General features: G+C 46.2%; 2 protein-coding genes across 2 annotated transcripts in view; one reads left to right on the top strand and one right to left on the bottom strand.

Annotated features, from left to right (window-relative positions):
• LOC115140381 (serine/threonine-protein kinase MRCK alpha-like) overlaps nucleotides 1-13,624 on the top strand; it is a 125,751-nt gene extending 112,127 nt beyond the window's left edge. The window contains exons 40-43 of the mRNA XM_065026231.1: nucleotides 499-619; nucleotides 1,841-2,001; nucleotides 3,558-3,632; nucleotides 10,178-13,624. Coding sequence (XP_064882303.1) covers nucleotides 499-619; nucleotides 1,841-2,001; nucleotides 3,558-3,632; nucleotides 10,178-10,312 — 492 coding nt within the window. The 3' untranslated portion in view covers nucleotides 10,313-13,624. The remainder of the gene's footprint in view (nucleotides 1-498; nucleotides 620-1,840; nucleotides 2,002-3,557; nucleotides 3,633-10,177) is intronic.
• LOC115120971 (frizzled-3-like) overlaps nucleotides 10,684-24,961 on the bottom strand; it is a 55,036-nt gene continuing 40,758 nt past the window's right edge. Inside the window, exons 6-8 of the mRNA XM_065026230.1 lie at nucleotides 15,685-15,833; nucleotides 14,918-15,142; nucleotides 10,684-14,816 (exon numbers count right to left, since the gene is read on the bottom strand). Coding sequence (XP_064882302.1) covers nucleotides 14,558-14,816; nucleotides 14,918-15,142; nucleotides 15,685-15,833 — 633 coding nt within the window. The 3' untranslated portion in view covers nucleotides 10,684-14,557. The remainder of the gene's footprint in view (nucleotides 14,817-14,917; nucleotides 15,143-15,684; nucleotides 15,834-24,961) is intronic.

Below are 24,961 nucleotides of genomic sequence, written 5' to 3'. Positions count from 1 at the left end.
CTGCCTGTGGTAAGACAGACCACTACAGTCCATATCAGTCTGCCTGTGGTAAGATAGACCACTACAGTCCATATCAGTCTGCTTTGTAAAGACCTGCCCGTGGTAAGACAGACCACTACAGTCCATATCAGTCTGCCCGTGGTAAGATAGACCACTACAGTCCATATCAGTCTGCTTTGTAAAGACCTACCCGTGGTAAGACAGACCACTACAGTGTGTCCGTAGATTTCTGCTCGGTATTTGTTCCTCTTTTATCTGTGTTTGTATGTTTGTTGTCGTTTGTGATTGAATGTCAATATGTGTGGTCATCATCTCTATATAAATTGTTGTATGTATGCATATGTGTTCATATTTGTATCATTATGTGAATATGTGTATTCACACATTTTTCTGTCTTTGTGTTTTCATCTCCATAATCTATATATCTTCTGTGCTCATCTGTCGGTCTCTGTCCTCATCCGTCCCCGTCGGTCTCTGTCCTCTCCTGTCTTAATGCAGAACTTGCGTGTTCAGGAGAGTCGTGCTGCAGGCTTCAGTGGCTCCGTGTCCATCCCCTCCATCACTAAAAACAGAGCCGAGCCGGGACGGTCCATGAGCGCCAGCAGTGGACTGGGCATCCGTAAGTACCACACTACCAAACACACTAGGCTAGTAGGCTTGATAAAGAAATATTGTATAATAAAAAGGGGATTAAAAAAGCATTGTTATAAATCTAGGACTGGGTAGTGAAATGGTGTGCCTGTTACTAATGAAAAATGGAAAGTAGATTTATATGCATTTGTGTTGTATTGACTGATACAAATGATTATCTTCCATTCCTACCTCCCCCTCTCCCCTTCTCTGTCCCTCTCTCTCCCCATTCCTACCTCCCCCTCTCCCCTTCTCTGTCCCTCTCTCTCCCCATTCCTACCTCCCCCTCTCCCCTTCTCTGTCCCTCTCTCTCCCCACTCCTACCTCCCCCTTCTCTCCCCTCTCCCCTTCTGTCCCTCTCTCTCCCCATTCCTACCTCCCCCTCTCCCCTTCTGTCCCTCTCTCTCCCCATTCCTACCTCCTCCTCTCCCCTTCTCTGTCCCTCTCTCTCCCCATTCCTACCTCCCCCCTTCTCTGTCCCTCTCTCTCCCCATTCCTACCTCCTCCTCTCCCCTTCTCTGTCCCTCTCTCTCCCCATTCCTACCTCCCCTCTCCCCTTCTCTGTCCCTCTCTCTCCCCATTCCTACCTCCCCCTCTCCCTTCTCTGTCCCTCTCTCTCCCCATTCCTACCTCCTCCTCTCCCCTTCTCTGTCCCTCTCTCTCCCCATTCCTACCTCCCCCTCTCCCCTTCTCTGTCCCTCTCTCTCCCCATTCCTACCTCCCCCTCTCCCTTCTCTGTCCCTCTCTCTCCCCATTCCCCCTCTCCCCTTCTCTGTCCCTCTCTACCCATTCCCCCTCTCCCCTTCTCTGTCCCTCTCTCTCCCATTCCTACCTCCCCTTCTCTGTCCCTCTCTCTCCCCATTCCTACCTCCTCCTCTCCCCTTCACTGTCCCTCTCTCTCCCCATTCCTACCTCCTCCTCTCCCCTTCTCTGTCCCTCTCTCTCCCCATTCCTACCTCCCCCTCTCCCCTTCTCTGTCCCTCTCTCTCCCCATTCCTACCTCCTCCTCTCCCCTTCTCTGTCCCTCTCTCTCCCCATTCCTACCTCCCCTCTCCCCTTCTCTGTCCCTCTCTCTCCCCATTCCTACCTCCTCCTCTCCCCTTCTCTGTCCCTCTCTCTCCCCATTCCTACCTCCCCCTCTCCCCTTCTCTGTCCCTCTCTCTCCCCATTCCTCTCTTTCTTCCCTTTCCCTTTTTATTTCTCTCTCCAGGTTCGTCATCTCAGAACGGCAGTGCGTTGAGGAGAGAGCTCTCTGGGGGTAGCTACAGCTCTAAGCGCCAAACCATGACCTCTCCCTCCGAGAGCTCCTTGTCCTCCGGAGGGGGTATGGACGGCTGCAGCGACGCACCCCTCTCCCAATTCGACAGAGAGGTATGTGACCAGCCTAGCGTACTCCCTCCCTAGGGTGCCTGGGTGAAGTGCACTTGATTAGGGCTAATAAAACTAAACTACTAACAATTGGGTAGAATTGTGTTGAATCGGGTGAATGTCTCATATGATATACCATTAGGACATGAAGTTGTTCTGATCAGTCATATCTCGTAGTGTTCTGAGTTGTATTTTGGTTGTGATAGTTAAATGGATGGGTCTGAAATAACGTTTAATGAATCATTTGAGCACAGTTGCTCTAAATATGACACGGATCACTCAGGTGAGAAATGGTGCCATATCAATACACAGAGAGTAAAAATACTCTAGCTGGTGACCAATGACGTGGAAGACCTATAATATAGAATATATCAAACATATACATATCAAAGTGTTCCCCATAACTCTGCCACCACCACATCCACCACCCAGCCTCCGTGTTCTCGTGCCTCTCGCCCTTCGCCTCATCCCTTCCTCAATCCGATTGGTTCCTGGCACCAGCATGCTATCCCCATCACAGCCCCTCACAGGGAACTCAAATCGGCCCCCTACCCTACCCAATCCTGACCTCAGCCACCCCCTATGGTTATCTGCACATGGCCTCTCCTCTCCCACCCGCAGCCTCAACCACCCACCCAGCCAGATGTATCTACAATTCACCCTTAACTACGGATTCAGAGTCAGATAGTTCTTCATCCCCATGATGATTCAAGTTAGATTTGGCGTATAATAATCTGGTCCTAGATCTGTGATTAAGAGCAATTTTTACCTCAAGCATCTAGCCATCCTCCAACAGTGATTCTAGCCTTAGCTAGCCATCCTGCCTTTGGCTCCCTCTTCTGGCCTGGCTGTCTACCATACCAACCCCCTCCCTCAGACCTGGCTGACTGTCTACCGTACCCCCCCTCCTTCAGACCTGGCTGACTATCTACCGTACCCCCCCTCCCTCAGACCTGGCTGACTGTCTACCGTACCCCCTCCTTCAGACCTGGCTGACTATCTACCGTACCCCCTCCCTCAGACCTGGCTGACTGTCTACCGTACCCCCCTCCTTCAGACCTGGCTGACTATCTACCGTACCACCCTCCCTCAGACCTGGCTGACTGTCTACCGTACCCCCCCTCCCTCAGACCTGGCTGACTGTCTACCGTACCACCCTCCCTCAGACCTGGCTGACTGTCTACCGTACCACCCTCCCTCAGACCTGGCTGACTGTCTACCGTACCACCCTCCCTCAGACCTGGCTGACTATCTACCGTACCACCCTCCCTCAGACCTGGCTGACTGTCTACCGTACCCCCCTCCCTCAGACCTGGCTGACTGTCTACCGTACCACCCTCCCTCAGACCTGGCTGACTGTCTACCGTACCACCCTCACTGTTCCTCATACCTGGCTGACTGTCTACCGTACCACCCCCACTGTTCCTCATACCTGGCTGGCTCCATCGTGATTTGTGCCTGCCCCCATCTCACTCCCCCCAGCCCTCTCTACGCTCCCCCAGCCCCAGCATGTTGTTCTCTGGGCTGGGCCGCTGAGTCTGTAACTCTTACCTCTCCAGTGGCAGGCGGTCTCACCATCGGAGAAGACCCCTGATCTGAAAAGGGCTTTAAGGACCCTGCTTAGTAAGATGAAGGTAATGTCAGCACCCATACACATACAACCAACCCAGACACACTGTATCCTCAACCACACACACACACACACACACATACATACAACCAACCCAGACACACTGTATCCTCAACCACACACACACACACACATACATACAACCAACCCAGACACACTGTATCCTCAACCACACACACACACACACACACATACATACAACCAACCCAGACACACTGTATCCTCAACCACACACACACACACACACATACATACAACCAACCCAGACACACTGTATCCTCAACCACACACACACACACACACATACAACCAACCCAGACACACTGTATCCTCAACCACACACACACACACACACACATACAACCAACCCAGACACACTGTATCCTCAACCACACACACACACATACAACCAACCCAGACACACTGTATCCTCAACCACACACATACATACAACCAACCCAGACACACTGTATCCTCAACCACACACACACACACATACATACAACCAACCCAGACACACTGTATCCACACACACACACACACACACACATACAACCAACCCAGACACGCTGTATCCTCAACCACACACACACACACACACATACATACAACCAACCCAGACACGCTGTATCCTCAACCACACACACACACACACACATACATACAACCAACCCAGACACACTGTATCCTCAACCACACACACACACACACACACATACAACCAACCCAGACACACTGTATCCTCAACCACACACACACACACACATACATACAACCAACCCAGACAAGCTGTATCCTCAACCACACACACACACACACACACACACACACACACACACATACAACCAACCCAGACACACTGTATCCTCAACCACACACACACACACACATACATACAACCAACCCAGACACGCTGTATCCTCAACCACACACACACACACACACACACATACAACCAACCCAGACACACTGTATCCTCAACCACACACACACACACACACACATACAACCAACCCAGACACGCTGTATCCTCAACCACACACACACACACACACATACAACCAACCCAGACACGCTGTATCCTCAACCACACACACACACACACACATACATACAACCAACCCAGACACACTGTATCCTCAACCACACACACACACACATACATACAACCAACCCAGACACACTGTATCCTCAACCACACACACACACACATACAACCAACCCAGACACGCTGTATCCTCAACCACACACACACACACACAGTCGTGAAGCTTTGCCCCAAAGCCACCATCAGTCCCCCTCCTGTCCACTGCACCATTTCAGCATCTGATGGCCATGTCACAGATGCCCTGCCCCCCCTTGTCTCTGGCTAGAGGGTTGTTGCTCGTCCCCCTCTCCCCTGGCCTGCTCTAGTGTGGCTCCGCTCTTAGGTACCTGAATTGGTTTTCAGAATAGTGTGTCACCATCCTCTACCCTGCATGTTTTGTCTGTTTCCATATTCTCCCCCTGTGGCCTAACCCTGGGACCTAACCCCCTGGGACCTAACCCTAACCCTGGGACCTAACCCTAACCCTGGGACTTAACCCTAACCCTGGGACCTAACCCTAACCCTGGGACTTAACCCTAACCCTGGGACTTAACCCTGGGACCTAACCCTAACCCTGGGACCTAACCCTAACCCTGGGACCTAACCCTAACCCTGGGACCTAACCCTAACCCTGGGACCTAACCCTAACCCTGGGACCTAACCCTGGGACCTAACCCTGGGACCTAACCCTGGGACCTAACCCTGGGACCTAACCCTAACCCTGGGACTTAACCCTGGGACCTAACCCTAACCCTGGGACTTAACCCTGGGACCCTAACCCTGGGACTTAACCCTGGGACCTAACCCTGAACCCTGGGACCTAACCCTCTGGCCTTCCCCTTACACTAACCCTCTGGCCTTCCCCTTACACTAACCCTGTGGCCTTCCCCTGACCCCAACTCTGTGGCCTACCCCTTATACTAACCCTGTGGCCTAACCCTAACTCTGTGGCCTACCCCTTATACTAACCCTGTGGCCTTCCCCTGACCCCAACTCTGTGGCCTACCCCTTATACTAACCCTGTGGCCTTCCCCTAACCCTAACTCTGTGGCCTACCCCTTATACTAACCCTGTGGCCTTCCCCTGACCCTAACTCTGTGGCCTTCCCCTGACCCTAACCCTGTGGCCTTCCCCTGACCCTAACCCTGTGGCCTACCCCTGACCCTAACCCTGTGGCCTTCCCCTTATACTAACCCTGTGGCCTTCCCCTAACCCTAACTCTGTGGCCTACCCCTTATACTAACCCTGTGGCCTGCCACTAACCCTGTGGCCTACCCCTTACACTAACCCTGTGGCCTACCCCTTACACTAACCCTGTGGCCTACCCCTTACACTAACCCTGTGGCCTACCCCTTACACTAACCCTGTGGCCTACCCCTTATACTAACTTTGTGGCCTTTCCATGACCCTAACTCTGTGGCCTTCCCCTGACCCTAACTCTGTGGCCTTCCCCTGACCCTAACTCTGTGGCCTTCCCCTGACCCTAACTCTGTGGCCTTCCCCTGACCCTAACTCTGTGGCCTTCCCCTGACCCTAACTCTGTGGCCTGACCCTAACCCTTATACTAACCCTGTGGCCTTCCCCTAACTCTGTGGCCTACCCCTTATACTAACCCTGTGGCCTACCCCTTACACTAACCCTGTGGCCTACCCCTTACACTAATCCTGTGGCCTACCCCTTACACTAACCCTGTGGCCTACCCCCTATACTAACCCTGTGGCCTACCCCTATACTAACCCTGTGGCCTACCCCTATACTAACCCTGTGGCCTACCCCCTATACTAACCCTGTGGCCTACCCCTATACTAACCCTGTGGCCTACCCCCTATACTAACCCTGTGGCCTACCCCCTATACTAACCCTGTGGCCTACCCCTTACACTAACCCTGTGGCCTACCCCTTATACTAACTTTGTGGCCTTTCCATGACCCTAACTCTGTGGCCTTCCCCTGACCCTAACTCTGTGGCCTTCCCCTGACCCTAACTCTGTGGCCTTCCCCTGACCCTAACTCTGTGGCCTTCCCCTGACCCTAACTCTGTGGCCTTCCCCTGACCCTAACTCTGGCCTTCCCCTGACCCTAACCCTTATACTAACCCTGTGGCCTTCCCCTAACTCTGTGGCCTACCCCTTACACTAACCCTGTGGCCTACCCCTTACACTAATCCTGTGGCCTACCCCTTACACTAATCCTGTGGCCTACCCCTTACACTAACCCTGTGGCCTACCCCCTATACTAACCCTGTGGCCTACCCCCTATACTAACCCTGTGGCCTACCCCCTATACTAACCCTGTGGCCTACCCCCTATACTAACCCTGTGGCCTACCCCCTATACTAACCCTGTGGCCTACCCCCTATACTAACCCTGTGGCCTACCCCCTATACTAACCCTGTGGCCTACCCCTTACACTAACCCTGTGGCCTACCCCTTACACTAACCCTGTGGCCTACCCCTATACTAACCCTGTGGCCTACCCCCTATACTAACCCTGTGGCCTACCCCCTATACTAACCCTGTGGCCTACCTCCTATACTAACCCTGTGGCCTACCCCCTATACTAACCCTGTGGAAACCCAACCCATGTATCTGATCATAACCATTAGTGTCTGTTCTGACTGATTATCAGGAATATCCTCTGGATACTGTGGCTCTCCTCTCTCATAGGCCATTACGGTACCTGTGGACAGTTGTTGCGCCCACAGCCGAAGCCTACTGTAGAAATAGCCATAGAAGTGAAACATTGTTTGTGAAACAACAACTCCCTCACTCTACCTCCCTTTTAAAGTGTTGAAAAATTCCCTTCACTATCCTAAAATTGCCAGGTTTTCCAGATATCCTAGTTGGAAGATTTCCGGAATCAGGATGAAATGAGCAGGACATTTCTGGAAAACCTGTCGATTTGGAAAGTTACTGGAGTATTGAAACCCTACTAGGGAGACACTCTCAAACCTGGTTTCCCTAACTAGTGTCTCAATGCTGTCCACGACATTACACTGTACTATAGTAGGCATGGCATATCATTTTGGAGGACCAACAATGTATGCAGGCTTTTGTTCCACCTCAGCACTAACACACACACACACACACACAAATGTGATAAACTAATTGTGGTATAGCTTCAAGACCAATGGTACAGTGCCTTCAGAAAGTATTCAGATCCCTTGACTTTGTTACATTACAGCCTTATTCTAAAATGTATTAAATATCATATTTTTTCAGCAATCTACACACAATACCCCATAATAACAAAGCAAAACAGGTTTTTATAAATGTTTGCAAATTATTCAAATTAAAAAACAAATACCTTATTTAAATAAGTATTCAGACCCTTTGCGATGAGACTCGAAATTGAGCTCAGGTGCATCCTGTTTCCATTGATCATCCTTGAGATGTTTCTACAACTTGATTGGAGTCCATCTGTGGTAAATTCAATTAATTGGAAGTGATTTTGAAAGGCACACACCTGTCTATATAAGGTCCAACAGTTGACAGTGCATGTCAGAGCAAAAACCAAGCCATGAGGTGGAAGGAATTGTCTAGAGCTCAGAGATAGGATTGTGTCGAGGCACAGATCTGGGGAAGGGTACCAAAAAATGTTTGCAGCATTGAAGGTGCCCAAGAACACAGTGGCCTCCATCATTCTTAAATGGAAGAAGTTTGGAACCACCAAACTCTTCCTAGAGCTGGCAGCCCGGCCAAACTGAGCAATCGGGGGAGAAGGGCCTTGGTCAGGGAGGTGACCAAGAGCATGATGGCCACTCTGACAGAGCCTTCGAGAAGGACAACCATCTCTGCAGCACTCCACCAATCAGGCATTTATGGTAGTGGCCAGACGGAAGCCACTCCTCAGTAAAAGGCACGTGACAGCTAGCTTGGAGTTGTCCAAAAGGAACCTAAAGACTCTGACCATGAGAAACAATATTCTCTGGGCTGATGAAACCGAGATTAAAGTTTTTGGCCTGAATGCCGAGTGTCACATCTGGAAGAAACCTGGCACTATCCCTACAGTGAAGCATGGTGGTGACAGCATCATGCTGTGGGGATGTTTTTTCAGAGGCAGGGACTGGGGGACTAGTCAGGATCGAGGCAAAGATGAATGGAGCAAAGTACAGCAAGATCCTTGACAAAAACCTGCTCCAGAGCCCTCAGGACCTCAGAATGGGGGCGAAGTTTCATCTTTCAACAGGACAATGACGCTAAGCACACACAGCCAAGACAACACAGGAGTAGCTTCATGACAAGTCTCAATGTCCTTGAGTGGCCCAGCCAGAGCCGGACTTGAACTCAATCGAACATTTCTGGAGAGACCTGAAAATAGCTGTGCAGCAACCCTCCCCATCCAACCTGACAGAGCTTGAGAGGATCTGCAGAGAAGAATGATGTGCCAAGCTTGTAGAGTCATTCCCAAGAAAACTCGATGCTGTAAGACTCCCGAGTGGCGCAGTGGTCTAAGGCACTGCATCTGAGTGCTAAAGGCGTCACTACAGACCCTGGTTTGATCCCGGGCGGTGTGCCAACCGACCGTAATCAGGAGTCTCATAGGGCGGCGCACAATTGGCCCAGCGTCATCCGGTTTAGGGGAGGGTTTGGCCAGGGTAGGCCGTCATTGTAAAATAAGAATGGGTTCTTAACTGACTTGCCTAGTTAAATAAACGTTCAATAAAAAAAACTTTTTTATCGCTGCCAAAGGTGCTTCAACAAAGTACTGAGTAAAGGGTCTGAATACTTATGTTAATGTGATATTTCAGTTTTTTTTTAAATAAATTAGCAAGAAATTCTAAACTTGTTTTTGCTTTGTCATTTGGGGGTATTGTGTGTAGATTGATGAGGGGAAAAAACAATGGAATACATTTTAGAATAAGGCTGTAACGTAACAAAATGTAGTTAAAGTCAAGGGGTCTGAATACTTTCTGAAGGCACTGTATGTGTTGATTATTTGAACCAGGTGTGTTTTGAGCTGGGCTGGAACATAATGGCCCTGCCACTGACTGCTGAGTACTGTAGTAGTAGACAGCAGACCGGACCTCATGTAGGCGCTTTGCTCCAGCCAGTCACTTCCGGTCAATCGAGCTGCTCATTGTCTGTTGATGTGGAAGGTTTCTAGCGCTTTAAGTCCTTGTTGCCTAGCGCTCCATGTGATATGAAGTGATGTCACCATGTCCACATCAGCAGACACACACACAGGTCCCTGAGGACTTGTTGACCAGCCTCGATCTACTGGAACTCATTGGAGGGATCAGTTGTGTTCAGTAGGCATGAATTTGAGAAAACATTTTTTAAACGATAAACTACTGGCCTTCTTTTTCTCAGACAAGTTCAGTCCCATCCTGTGTTTCACAGCATTGCATGCCTACTGAACGTGACCTAGCCTGTTCTGTGGTTAGCTGTGAGAAGAGTATGACATCTAAGTGCCTCTCTCTCTCTCCCTGTCCCTCTTCTCCTATTCCCTTTCTCTCTCCAGGACTCTGACTCACCCCGTCACTCCACGGCGTCCAACAGTTCTACATTCAGCAGTCCCCCCAGCCCGGCCTCACCCCACAAGACCAAGTCCCTCTCTCTGGAGAGCACAGACCGCATGACCGGCTGGGACACATGAGTGACAGACAGCACACCGCTGCAATCCCTGACCCTCACTGGGCCCCCCCTCCCCTGGCTCCGCCTATCCCCTGCCCACGGAACTGCACCTGCTGCCACAGGCCCCTCCCACTTACTTCACCTTTGACTGGAACTGAGATCTACAAACAAACACAGGGAAAGGAAGTGTTTGACCAAGAAGGAAATACTAGGAGAACATATGTTAATGCGCGTGTGTGTGTGTGTGTGTGTGTGTGTGTGTGTGTGTGTGTGTGTGTGTGTGTGTGTGCGTGCGTGTGTGTGTGTGTGTATGAGTGTGTGTGAAGTGTGTGTGTGCGTGCGTGCTTGCAAATGTTTGTGTGGACGCCTGTGTGTGTGTTTTTTTGAAGGGGGCATACTTAATAGGAATGAAAATTGACACATCCTTCCATCTGCTTTGTAGCTGATAGCTAGAATAAGCGAAGCGCTAAGTTTAATTGAAAGTACTTTTGATTACAGCACTACTAGCCCCATGTTGAGTATCTCCCCATGTAATTGGCAACTCCTGTAAAGAGACAAACCTCAAGTAGCGACAAGAAGAAGAGGATGAATATGGAACAATAACAGATCATTTGATACGTGTACATAGCAGCCTTTGGGTTTGGGGGGGACCACCTTTTATTTATTAATCAGAACAGGATGTTTCACAGAGGATGTTTCCTCTTTCTTTCATTTGCTTTCTTCCGGAACGGTAGTTAATATCAGAAGAAAAGGGGGCATTCCATTGACAATACAAGGCTCACAAAAAAAAGCAATGATGTTTATTTTTATTTTTCTCATGAAAGTGAAATATGTGCAGTGACTTCATTTGTTTGTACCATCAGTGAAAAGCTACAGTAAAGCAGTGCAAAAAATACAACTATGATGAGGGGTATTTTAACTCTAGGTTGACCCCTGACCTCACGTGCTTCATGTTCTAGAATTCTTAGGGACAGCAGAGTTTAGAAGCAGACCGAACATTCTATGATGACATCACAGCTCCTTCTGCCACTTCCTTATGACATGGCCATTGACCTCATCCACTGAACTGGGACCATTATCTGTGTAGTGTAGACCTAGTACCGTAAGTACAGTAATAGACCAATCACCGACCAATTACAAAAAGCTGATTCCCATCACAACAATGTACATAAGTTAAAAGTAGAGAATAATATATAAGGGAAATACAATAGAGAAATACGTGATGGGAGAAGATCTGGGATTCCTTATTTTTTGAGAATGATTTGGGGTTATATTCACACGAAAGCCATTTTAAACCACAGTTCTTTTTATGATTGCTTTTAGATTTTTTTTTTACAAGTTATTTTTATTTCATGTATGAGACAAACCGTTGAGTGTTATTTTGATTTGGGTTTGAGGAAACTCTTATGGGTCACATGGACCCCTGCTGTTGAGTAAATATGTGCATTTATTTTAAGCTAGTAGTCAGATGCATTCACACTTAGACACACAGGTGTTTCCTCCTCCACTCTTTCCACTATGATCCACAGTTAGATCAGTTGAGGGGGATGTATATTTCCAAACTGATAGTGATTCCCTGTGGTACTGACCTGTGAACCTCAAATATGTTCCTTTGACTTCTAAGAGAGATTTTGGAAAGCTTGTTATAACCAAAAAAGAATGACTTGAATCTTGAGTCTTCATTATTTTTCAGAGAGCCTTGCTTATTTTTCAGAATGTTTCAATAGATTAGGGGAAAAAAGAGACGATACAATTGTAAAGAGATGTTGATTTGAATTAACAGACACCGCTGGGCTAAAATGGAGGTTTAAAAATGTAAAAGAATTCTAGGGTGACCAGGCCAACGCGTCATTTCTGTTACGTTCTTACTATCAACTGGTAATCTGTGTATTGCTGTCTGCTAATGCAATCACCTTCATGTAGACCAAAACAGGGGTCCATTACATTTTAATTTGGTCAACTGAAGTTCCATTCTAATTCTCCTCAATGCCTCTCGGAGATGGAATTTCTGTTTACTTACCTGAATTGAAATGGAATTGACCCCAATCCTAATGCACACCACAATGGTGTCGATCATATTTGTGTCGAACGGAAACAATAATTGACTTGATATTGTTTCTGAGCATTGGTCATGTGCTTAGATCAACTGTCTCTTATCTCTGAAGAGGAAGGGAGAGGGGACTCTTATTCTGGAAAATAAATATTTTCTAATGAGGAACTGTTTCTATGTTACAGACCATTTAATGAATTACAATTGTTACTTACTGCTGAAATGGACCTTCTGTTTAGGAGGGTTGTGGTGTACCAAGTAGTATACATGGCAGGTTATCTTTAGCTATCCTATTAAGTGTAGAAAAAGATGACACACAAATTCCTGCCATTGGACTCCTAAATCTTAACCCTAAACCACAATTGTATTCTGTTCCCTTGTCAAACACAGCCATGTATCTCTAGCCTGCTCATGCCACGTGTTTTTGAAAACCATTTTATATTGAGGTTGAAAAATAAGAATTTCTCTGGAAGAGTCAGTCTCGCTAAGCTGGTTTTACTCAACCGTCTCAACTTATTCTCCTCTCTTAAGATTTCCTTTTAAGCTACCAAGTCTCCCTATTCATATCTGCTGGACCTTATCTGTAGAATGTATTTGCTGAGAAAGAGGAAATATCTTAGTCTGAGTATTTCAGACCAGGCTTTAAATTGTACATCCCACTTATTAAAAAAAAAAAAACCTCAGGAATGTCACGACCAATGATTATTTTCATCCTAACAATTCAAATGAGTGTGACAGAACAGTCTATACTTGGGAAATAAGAGCTCAATTTAGTCGCAGTGTAGTTAGCTGTGACTAGGTGTAAGGGTCGAACAATTCAGCGAAGTGTTTTGAATCGAGGATGAGAAGAGGGGTGAAAGGCAGTAGTTTGAGGCTGAGGTGCCACCATGCTAACCAGATTTGTTTTTAAGAAAACGCCTTTGCATTTCAGTGAGGTCTTAAGTTCCTTCTATATTATTTAGCTCTTTCATATCACATTACACATTTTTTTCTAGGATAGCTTTGTAATAATTTGTACAGTTTCGCATGTTATAGATGTAATCATTTTTTTGTTTTGGATTAGTTTTTAATTTTGACTTGTTCATTTTATTTGAACGGTTGGGGAGTTTTATTGAGGATACCCACTACAGGTGATGTAGATTCTTTTTGCACAGAAATATTTAAGGTGTAAGGTCAAACAAATAATGTATGGAAACTGGCTCATTAAGAGAGAGCTCATTATATTAACCTGACTCCGATGTATTTCAATAAAACGGAGGGCTGTTACAAATACGGCTTCACTGATGTTCGTGTCCTGATTTCCTTTCTTTCCTTGGGAGGGGACATATAGCCTGATTCACCATGGTTTGGCTTCCAGGCTTGGCCACAGATCCACTTACACATTTCCCATGAGAAGAGTTTATTAAAAATGTCACAAATGACCCTCCCTCCCCAATTAAAAAAAAAGAAAGAACAAATGTACATCTATTCACATTGCCATTACTAGAAGAAGTTCTGGTTTACATGTAACTATACAATTCATAGGAGAGGAACAATACAACTGATTCTAATTCTGAGGGAAAAGAACACTATCATATTCTACCTATGAGACTGGAGTTTGTAAGTCCGCTGTTATACAATACAGCCTCTCACTTCACAACTGCTCATTCATCAATAGGACAGACAGACTCCTGGCCCTACTCCTCACTTACAGTACCTCTAACAGAAGTGCAATGAAAACAATAGACGTGTCAAAGTAGAACCAGTCTACAATAGTTCACGTACAGGTAAACAATGTGGTCTATAAGAATAAAGTCTTGTCTTTTAAAGAGTGCTTTGGCGACCGATAATGGAGCGATCTAGAATCTAAAATCCTTAGATTCATCCCTCCCTGAGTAGTGGAACGTGCCGATAGATAAGAACAAACAGCATTGGAGAGACTACTCTGTATTCAAGAATATTGTTTCTTCCGTGTTATTGGTGCAGGTCCATGTTACAATGTCCGCTATCTTCATTTATCAGTGCTGTTTAGTGAGGCTGAGTGAGGGGACATGTTGAGGTATGATTATCAAACAACCATGCAGTATGTCCTGTTTCTACAGTCTCCTTACTCTCAAACTGTCACACAAAGATCTAGTATGCCCAGTCCCAAATCAACATCCACCTCTAGGCCTAGACACTTGTGTATTTTAAAGGATGGCATGGGTTTTAGCTACAGGGTCGTGTTTAGGGGGAAGTTCAGGCAGTGGCTCCATTCTCCTTTAGGACTCTGTGGATTCCGTTGCCGGGGGCGCTCTGAATGGCCTGGGTGATGTTGCTAAGGTCCTTGATGCTGCTGTGCTGCGATTTGCTCTCAGGGCGCTGGGTGGAGCCGTGCCTTGATATGCTGTCCTGACGGTTGGTGCTGCAGTGTCTGGACCCTGATTGGTCGTTGAGGTGGAGCATGCTGTCGTAGGGGAGGCGATCCTCGACTCCGTGGAAACTACACGCCGTGTACCTGACAGGAGAGGAGAGAGACTGTTGGTCAGGTATCTGGGACTATACATAACAGTGATGTCCCATGTTGTGTTTACCCCCCTTATCCCCGTCCGTCCCTACCTGCCGTCTCTGGATCTATAGAGGCTGCGGACACTGCTTGCCCGGCTGGTGCTCCCGCTGGGGGGCTCGTCCAGCATGGCCAGGTAGGTGGAAGACGCGTGGGTGGAGGTGCCCTGTGTGGACGTCCCTCTGGACTTCCTCACCACGGGGGTGTTGGGATCCTGCAGGAGCAGCTGGGAAAAATCTGGCTCCTGGAGCACCTGTCTACTCTCGTTCACCACACTACTGGAGAAGGGAGAGAGGGACGAGACGGGGGGAAGTGGAAGGGAGGGTTGGGGGGGAGGCCATGCAGAGGAGGGAGGGGAGAGAGAAAGGGAAGGCAGTGCAGTAGATGAGGAAGGAGGAGTGTGTGGAACGGGGTGGGAGAGGGGGTTAATGCTCTGATCACAGGGGAGGGGGTTGAGAGCAGAGAAGGGGCCTATCACTACCACTACTATACACCACTACACATCACCCGCACCACTACACATCACCCACAGTTGTTCATTTGAAATCTCCACTTTACATAAAGCCAGCAGTTATAATACATTCAGGCCCTTTACATTTCTATCACAGAATTGAATAGAGCCCTTTGACTTGACCTAAACTAAAGAAAACGTGTAGTGGCTTCATTCCATATACAGCATCTCTATTTGATAGAAATCATCTTTGCCAAATGAATACTACCAGTAATCATGCAAGTCATTAGAAAAACATTGATGTTCATGACAGTTATATAGTGCAAATCTACTTATGTTAGGGAGAGAAAACGTGTTTGAGCAACTTACTCTTTGCGTGTCTGTCCGTGTAAGAAGCTGGCCCATTCGAAGCAGGTCTTCTTGCTACCCACCCAGAACACTGAAGGGATCCCGACTACCAACATCATAAAATACTTAATGAGGAACAGAGACAGGTTTGGTCTGTTGGTCTGCGAAATCTAGGACACACAGAGGAGAGGTGTGAGTGTCTGCCATACGGGAACTCTACTAGCAATCAGTGCTGGATTGAAGCAGTGTGTGTATGTGTGAGTGTCTGCCATACGGGAACTCTACTAGCAATCAGTGCTGGATTGAAGCAGTGTGTGTATGTGTGAGTGTCTGCCATACGGGAACTCTACTAGCAATCAGTGCTGGACCATGCCCCAGGACTACCTGACATGATGACTCCTTGCTGTCCCCAGTCCACCTGGTCATGCTGCTGCTCCAGTTTCAACTGGCCTGGGCCCTAGGACCATGTCCCAGGACTACCTGACATGATGACTCCTTGCTGTCCCCAGTCCACCTGACTGTGCTGCTGCTCCAGTTTCAACTGTTCTGCCTTATTATTATTCGACCATGCTGGTCATTTATGAACATTTGAACATCTTGGTCATGTTCTGTTATAATCTCTACCCGGCACAGCCAGAAGAGGACTGGCCACCCCACATAGCCTGGTTCCTCTCTAGGTTTCTTCCTAGGTTTTGGCCTTTCTAGGGAGCTTTTCCTAGCCACCGTGCTTTTACACCTGCATTGTTTGCTGTTTGGGGTTTTAGGCTGGGTTTCTGTACAGCACTTTGAGATATCAGCTGATGTACGAAGGGCTATATAAATAAATTTGATTTGATTTGATTTGATTGAAGCAGTGTGTGTATGAGTGATTGTACATATACAGTACCAGTCAAAAATGTGGACACCTACTCATTCAAGGGTTTTTCTTTATTGTAACTATTTTCTACATTATAGAATAATGGTGGAGACATCAAAACTATGAAGTAAAACGTGGAATCATGTAGTAACCAAACAAGTGTTAAACAAATCAAAATATATTTTAGATTTAAGATTCTTCAAAGTAGCCACGCTTTGCCCACTCTTGCCATTCTCTCAACCAGCTTCACCTGGAATGCTTTTCCAACAGTCTTGAAGGAGTTCCCACATATGCTGAGCACTTGTTGTCTGCTTTTCCTTCACTTTGCGGTCCAACTCATCCCAAACCATCTCAATTGGGTTGTTGTCGGGTGATTGTGGAGGCCAGGTCATCTGATGCAGCACTTTATATATTTTGATATGTTTAACACTTTTTTGGTTACTACATGATTCCATATGTGTTAGTTCAGAGTTTCGATGTCTCCACTATTATTCTACAATGTAGAAAAATAAGAAATAATACCCTTGAATGAGTAGGTGTGTCCAAACTTATGACTGGTACTGTATGTCCGTGGGTGGGAATGTAGAATTCAGTGAGTATGACCTTACTGTGTGTGTGTGTGTGTGTGTGTGTGTGTGTGTGTGTGTGTGTGTGTGTGTGTGTGTGTGTGTGTGTGTGTGTGTGTGTGTGTGTGTGTGTGTGTGTGTGTGTGTGTGTGTGTGTGTGTGTGTGTGTGTGTGTTCTAACAGACTGAGCAGCTTGTCGCTTAAGGCTTAAACAAATCAACAGCCAGCACAATGTCATGTCTCTCCCCCCCCCCTCTCCTCTACTTTTCCCTCTCTCCTTTTCCCTCCCTCCACCCTCTCTCATTTTCTCTCCTCCTCCTGCCTTCATCCCCTCACTCGTTCCCTTTCTACCTCCCTTCTGTCATATTTTCTTTCCCTCCTTCCATCCCCCTCTCTCAATCTCCCTCTTCCCTGCTCCCCTGTAGATAGTCAGGCCACACAGTGATCTACTGCAGAAGAATTGACAGTTCAGCAGAACACAGTCTTAGTAAGAGCACACACACTATCTCCCCCTCCCGGTCAGAAACACACCCCGCACTCACCATCTCCCCCTCTCCCGGTCAGAAACACACCCACACCATCTCCCCCTCTCCCGGTCAGAAACACACCCACACTATCTCCTCCTCTCCCGGTCAGAAACACACCCACACTATCTCCCCCAGGCAGAGCAACCTGGGGTTCAGAGAGACTCATTACAACAGACTGAGATAAGAGGAGAGAGACTGAATCACTGCAGCCATACATCCCTCCCTTCAGTTAAGATGTTTTATCTTGTAAACTCCTCTAGATGGGCACATCATTGTTGGCCAATTGTTCTAATCAGAAAGGCTCTCTCAGGAGGAAGTAAAATGACCCCTGGAGACAGCAGGACTGAACCTTTTTATTCAAGTCAATGTAGGCCAACACATTGTACAGTTCTAGTAATTATATTATTTGGGAATAACCCTACTGTAGCCCTGTTTAGTCATATCTGAGTCCTTTCTCTTTGCCATTCAGCAGACGCTTTTATCCAAAAGCATCTTACAGTCAGTCGTGCATTCATCTTCCTATACAGCGCCTTGCAAAAGTATTCACCCCCTTAGCGTTTTTCCTATTTTGTTGCATTTCAACCTGTAATTTAAACAGATTTTTATATTTATTTCATGTAATGGACATACACAAAATAGTCCAAATTGGTGAAGTGAAATGAAAAAAATCTAAAACGTAAAAGTGTGCATGCTATGTATTCACCCCCTTTTCTATGAAGCCCCTAAATAAGATCTGGTGAAACCAATTACTTTCATAAGTCACATAATTAGTTATATTGCACACAGATGGACTTTAAGTGTCACATGACCCCAGTATATATACACCTGTTCTGAAAGGCCCCAGAGTCTGCAACACCACTAAGCAAGGGGCACCACCAAGCAAGCGATACTATGAAGACCAAAGAGCTCTCCAAACAGGTCAGGGACAAAGTTGTGGAGAAGTACAGATCAGGGTTGGGTTATAAAAAAATATTCCAAACTTTGAACATCCGAAGCACCATTAAATCCATTTCCAAAAAATGGAAAGATTAGGGCACCACAACAAACCTGCTAAGAGAGGGCAGCCCACCAAAACTCAAGGACCAGGCAAGGAGGGAATTAATCAGAGAGGCAACAAAGCTCCACAGCGGAGATTGGAGTATCTGTCCATAGGACCACTATAAGCCGTACACGCCACAGAGCGGCCAGAAAATGTTTTTCTGGGGATGTTTTTCATCGGCAGGGACTGGGAAACTGGTCAGAATTGAAGGAATGATGGAACTTGTACACATACTGCTTTTACGAGAATAAAAAAAAACACTATACACTGCATGACGTAAAGGGGTCTGAAAACTTTCTGAATGCCCTGTAGCTACAGATAGCATAGCCCCTCTCTCTGCCCCATTTTCTCTCAGCAACAGAACCTCTGGGAGAGAGAGATTAACTCACTGCTCTATAGTGTTTGCCCTATCTTCCCCCTCTGCTGTAACTCATCAAAAAGGCCTCTAATGCCGCCATAAGCCATCTCTGTTGGACACACACACACACACACACACAGGGCTCAACGGTATTTCAGAGCATATGCAGAACAGCTGGCAGGTATATTCACTGTAATTTTCAATCTCTCCTTTCCCAGTCTGTACTCCACACATTTTAACATGATCACCATCATTCCTGTTCCCAAGAACTCTAAGGCTTCATGCCACAATGACTACCGCCCTGTAGAACTCACATCTGTAATCATGAAGTGCTTTGAGAGGCTGATCAACTCCATTATCCCAGACGCCCTAGACCCACTCCAATTTGCATATCACCCCAACAGATATATAGACAACGCAATGTCAATTGCACTCCACACTGCCCTCACCCACCTAGATAAGAGGAATGTCAATGTGAAAATTCTGTTAATTGACTACAGCACAGCGATCAACACCATTGTCCCCACCAAGCTAGACACCAAGCTTAGGAACCCAGGACTGGACATCTCCCTCTGCAACTGGATCCTGGACTTCCTGACGAGCCGACCCCAGGTGGTGAGGGTAGGCAACAACACTTCCGCCACACTGACCCTCAACACGGGAGCCCCTCAGAGGTGTGTGCTTAGTCCCCTCCTGTACAACCTGTTCACCCACAACAGCGTGGCCACGCACAACTCCAACACCTTCATTAAGTTTGCTGACGACACGATGGTGGTAGGCCACGGTGAGACAGCCTACAGGGAGGAGGTCAATGACCTGGCAGTGTGGTGCCGGAACAACAACCTCTCTCTCAACATCAGTAAGACCAAGAAGCTGATCGTGGACTACAGGAAATGGGGGGGTGAGCACGCCCCCATCGACGGGGCTGCAGTGGAGTGTATAAAGAGCATCATGTTTCTAGGGTGTCCACTAAGGATTTAAAACACGCGCACAGTCGTGAAGAGGATTAGAAGGTTAAAAAGGTTTGGCATGGGCCCTCAAATCCTCAAAAAGTTCTGCAGCTGCACCATTGAGAGCATCTTGACAGGCTGCATCACTGTATGGTATGACAATGGCACCAGCCTCGATCGCACGGCGCTACAGAGGGTGGTGGGGACAGCCCAGTACGCTGTGAAAGAGAGGCCTGGAAAATCATTAAAGAATCCAGCCACCCAAGCCATTGACTGTTTTCTCTGCTTCTGCACGGCAAGCGGTACCGGTGCATCAAGTCTGACACCAACAGGCTTCTGAACAGCTTCTATCTCCAAGCAATAAAACGGCTAGATGGCTAACAAAATGGCTATACGGACCATCTGAGTTGACCCTTGTATTGTATTCTTATATTGGACTGTTTCTATGCACACTCACAGGGCCATACACACACTGACGCTCACACACACAATACGCACATACACTTCTACTGACTCTACACACACCAACTCACATACAATCATCATATATGCTGCTTCTGCTCTGTTTATCATATATATCCTGATGCCTAGTTACCTTACCCTTATACATACATGACCAAAAGTATGTGGACACCTGCTTGTCGAATATCTCATTCCAAAATCATGGGCATTAATATAGAGTTGGTCGCCCTTTTGGTGCTATACAGCCTCCACTCTTCTGGGAAGGCTTTCCATTAGATGTTGGAAGATTTTTGCGGGGACTTGCATCCGTTCAACCGCAAGCACATTAGTGAGGCCGGGCACTGATGTTGGATGATTAGGCCTTGCTCGCAGTCGGTGTTCCAATTCATCACAAAGGTGTTCGATGGGGTTGAGGTCAGGGCTCTGTGCAGGCCAGTCAAGTTCTTCTGAGCTCTACCAACCATTTCTGTATGCACCTCACTTTGTGCACGGGGTCATTCCTGGAACAGGAAAAGGCTTTCTCCAAACTTTTGCCACAAAGTTCGGAGCACATAATCGTCTAGAATGTCATTGTATGCTGTAGCATTAAGATTACCCTTCACTACACGCTTCAGCACTCGGCGGTCCCATTCTGTGAGCTTGTGTTGTGTGGCCTGTTGCTCCTATACGTTTCCACTTCACAATAACAGCACTTACAGTTGACGGGGCAGCTCTAGCAGGGCAGAAATTTGACGAACTGACTTGTTGGAAAGGTGGCATCCTTTGATGGTGCCACGTTGAAAGTCACTGAGCTCGTCAGTAAGGCCATTGTACTGCCGATGTTTGTCTATGGAGATTTCATGGCGGTGAGCTCGATTTTATACACCTGTCAGCAATGGGTGTGGCTAAAATAGTGTATCTACCCCTATCACTCCAGTATCCCTGCACATTGTAAATATGCTATTTATTATTTGTATATCTTGTGGATTTTTGTTCTACCTTGTTATGTTTAATATTTCATTGTTATTTATTACTGCATTGTTGGGGTTAGATCTGCAAGAAACGCGTTTTACTGTATTTGCATGTGACATTAAAACTTGAAACTAGACACAAACACCACACAGCTGTTCCACTAGGCCAGTTTGTGGGCAGATCTCTGTGCCAACCAAACCAAGGTCATTGGATGGTCTCAGCACTAAATCTCCAGTTTACCACTAATTAAAAGGCAAGAGATTACACACAATCAATGTGGTATAGGAGCTGTTAGGACAAATTGACAGCACTGAAAGACAGAGTCCCCCGTGACTGAGGTGAGCAGCAGACTATAACAAACCCTGTTATCTGAACCACAACTACTAACACAAACCCTGTTATCTGAACCACAACTACTAACACAAACCCTGTTATCTGAACCACAACTACTAACACAAACCCTGTTATCTGAACCACAACTACTAACACAAACCCTGCTATCTGAACCACAACTACTAACACAAACCCTGCTATCTGAACCACAACTACTAACACAAACCCTGTTATCTGAACCACAACTACTAACACAAACCCTGTTATCTGAACCACAACTACTAACACAAACCCTGTTATCTGAACCACAACTACTAACACAAACCCTGTTATCTGAACCACAACTACTAACACAAACCCTGTTATCTGAACCACAACTACTAACACAAACCCTGAACCACTATCTAACACAAACCTGCTATCTGAACCACAACTACTAACACAAACCCTGTTATCTGAACCACAACTACTAACACAAACCCTGTTATCTGAACCACAACTACTAACACAAACCCTGTTATCTGAACCACAACTACTAACACAAACCCTGTTATCTGAACCACAACTACTAACACAAACCCTGTTATCTGAACCACAACTACTAACACAAACCCTGTTATCTGAACCACAACTACTAACACAAACCCTGTTATCTGAACCACAACTACTAACACAAACCCTGTTATCTGAACCACAACTACTAACACAAACCCTGTTATCTGAACCACAACTACTAACACAAACCCTGTTATCTGAACCACAACTACTAACACAAACCCTGTTATCTGAACCACAACTACTAACACAAACCCTGTTATCTGAACCACAACTACTAACACAAACCCTGTTATCTGAACCACAACTACTAACACAAACCCTGTTATCTGAACCACAACTACTAACACAAACCCTGTTATCTGAACCACAACTACTAACACAAACCCTGTTATCTGAACCACAACTAGCCCTAACACAAACCCTGTTATCTGAACCACAACTACTAACACAAACCCTGTTATCTGAACCACAACTACTAACACAAACCCTGTTATCTGAACCACAACTACTAACACAAACCCTGTTATCTGAACCACAACTACTAACACAAACCCTGTTATCTGAACCACAACTACTAACACAAACCCTGTTATCTGAACCACAACTACTAACACAAACCCTGTTATCTGAACCAAAACTACTAACACAAACCCTGTTATCTGAACCACAACTACTAACACAAACCCTGCTATCTGAACCACAACTACTAACACAAACCCTGTTATCTGAACCACAACTACTACTACTAACACAAACCCTGTTATCTGAACCACAACTACTAACACAAACCCTGTTATCTGAACCATCAACTACTACTACACAAACCCTGTTATCTGAACCACAACTACTAACACAAACCCTGCTATCTGAACCACAACTACTAACACAAACCCTGTTATCTGAACCACAACTACTAACACAAACCCTGTTATCTGAACCACAACTACTAACACAAACCCTGTTATCTGAACCACAACTACTAACACAAACCCTGTTATCTGAACCACAACTACTAACACAAACCCTGTTATCTGAACCACAACTACTAACACAAACCCTGTTATCTGAACCACAACTACTAACACAAACCCTGCTATCTGAACCACAACTACAAACCCTGTTATCTGAACCACAACTACACAAACCCTGTTATCTGAACCACAACTACTAACACAAACCCTGTTATCTGAACCACAACTACTAACACAAACCCTGTTATCTGAACCACAACTACTAACACAAACCCTGTTATCTGAACCACAACTACTAACACAAACCCTGTTATCTGACCACAACTACTAACACAAACCCTGTTATCTGAACCACAACTACTAACACAAACCCTGTTATCTGAACCAAAACTACTAACACAAACCCTGTTATCTGAACCACAACTACTAACACAAACCCTGCTATCTGAACCACAACTACTAACACAAACCCTGCTATCTGAACCACAACTACTAACACAAACCCTGTTATCTGAACCACAACTACTAACACAAACCCTGTTATCTGAACCACAACTACTAACACAAACCCTGTTATCTGAACCACAACTACTAACACAAACCCTGTTATCTGAACCACAACTACTAACACAAACCCTGTTATCTGAACCACAACTACTAACACAAACCCTGTTATCTGAACCACAACTACTACTACTAACACAAACCCTGTTATCTGAACCACAACTACTAACACAAACTACTAACAACACAAACCCTGTTATCTGAACCACAACTACTAACACAAACCCTGTTATCTGAACCACAACTACTAACACAAACCCTGTTATCTGAACCACAAACTAACACAAACAACTACTAACACAAACCCTGCTATCTGAACAGACACAACTACTAACACAAACCCTGTTATCTGAACCACAACTACTAACACAAACCCTGTTATCTGAACCACAACTACTAACACAAACCCTGCTATCTGAACCACAACTACTAACACAAACCCTGTTATCTGAACCACAACTACTAACACAAACCCTGTTATCTGAACCACAACTACTAACACAAACCCTGTTATCTGAACCACAACTACTAACACAAACCCTGCTATCTGAACCACAACTACTAACACAAACCCTGTTATCTGAACCACAACTACTAACACAAACCCTGCTATCTGAACCACAACTACTAACACAAACCCTGCTATCTCTGACTACTAACACAAACCCTGTTATCTAGAACCACAACTACTAACACAAACCCTGTTATCTGAACCACAACTACTAACACAAACCCTGTTATCTGAACCACAACTACTAACACAAACCCTGCTATCTGAACCACAACTACTAACACAAACCCTGCTATCTGAACCACAACTACTAACACAAACCCTGCTATCTGAACCACAACTACTAACACAAACCCTGTTATCTGTGACATTAAAACTACTAACACAAACCCTGCTATCTACCACTACTATTAACACAAACCCTGTTATCTGAACCACACAACATTTACTAACACAAACCCTGCTATCTGAACCACAAACTAAACAAACCCTGCTATCTAACATACAAACCCTGCTATCTGAACCACAACTACTACTACTAACACAAACCCTGTTATCTGAACCACAACCCTGTTATCTGAACCACAACAATAACTACTAACACAAACCCTGTTATCTGAACCACAACTACTAACACAAACCCTGTTATCTG

Source organism: Oncorhynchus nerka, linkage group LG13 (assembly GCF_034236695.1).
Source record: "Oncorhynchus nerka isolate Pitt River linkage group LG13, Oner_Uvic_2.0, whole genome shotgun sequence".
NCBI classification, from domain to species: Eukaryota; Metazoa; Chordata; class Actinopteri; order Salmoniformes; family Salmonidae; genus Oncorhynchus; species Oncorhynchus nerka.
Note: the sequence above shows the minus strand (reverse complement) of the source record. Positions and strands in the feature narration are given on the sequence as shown.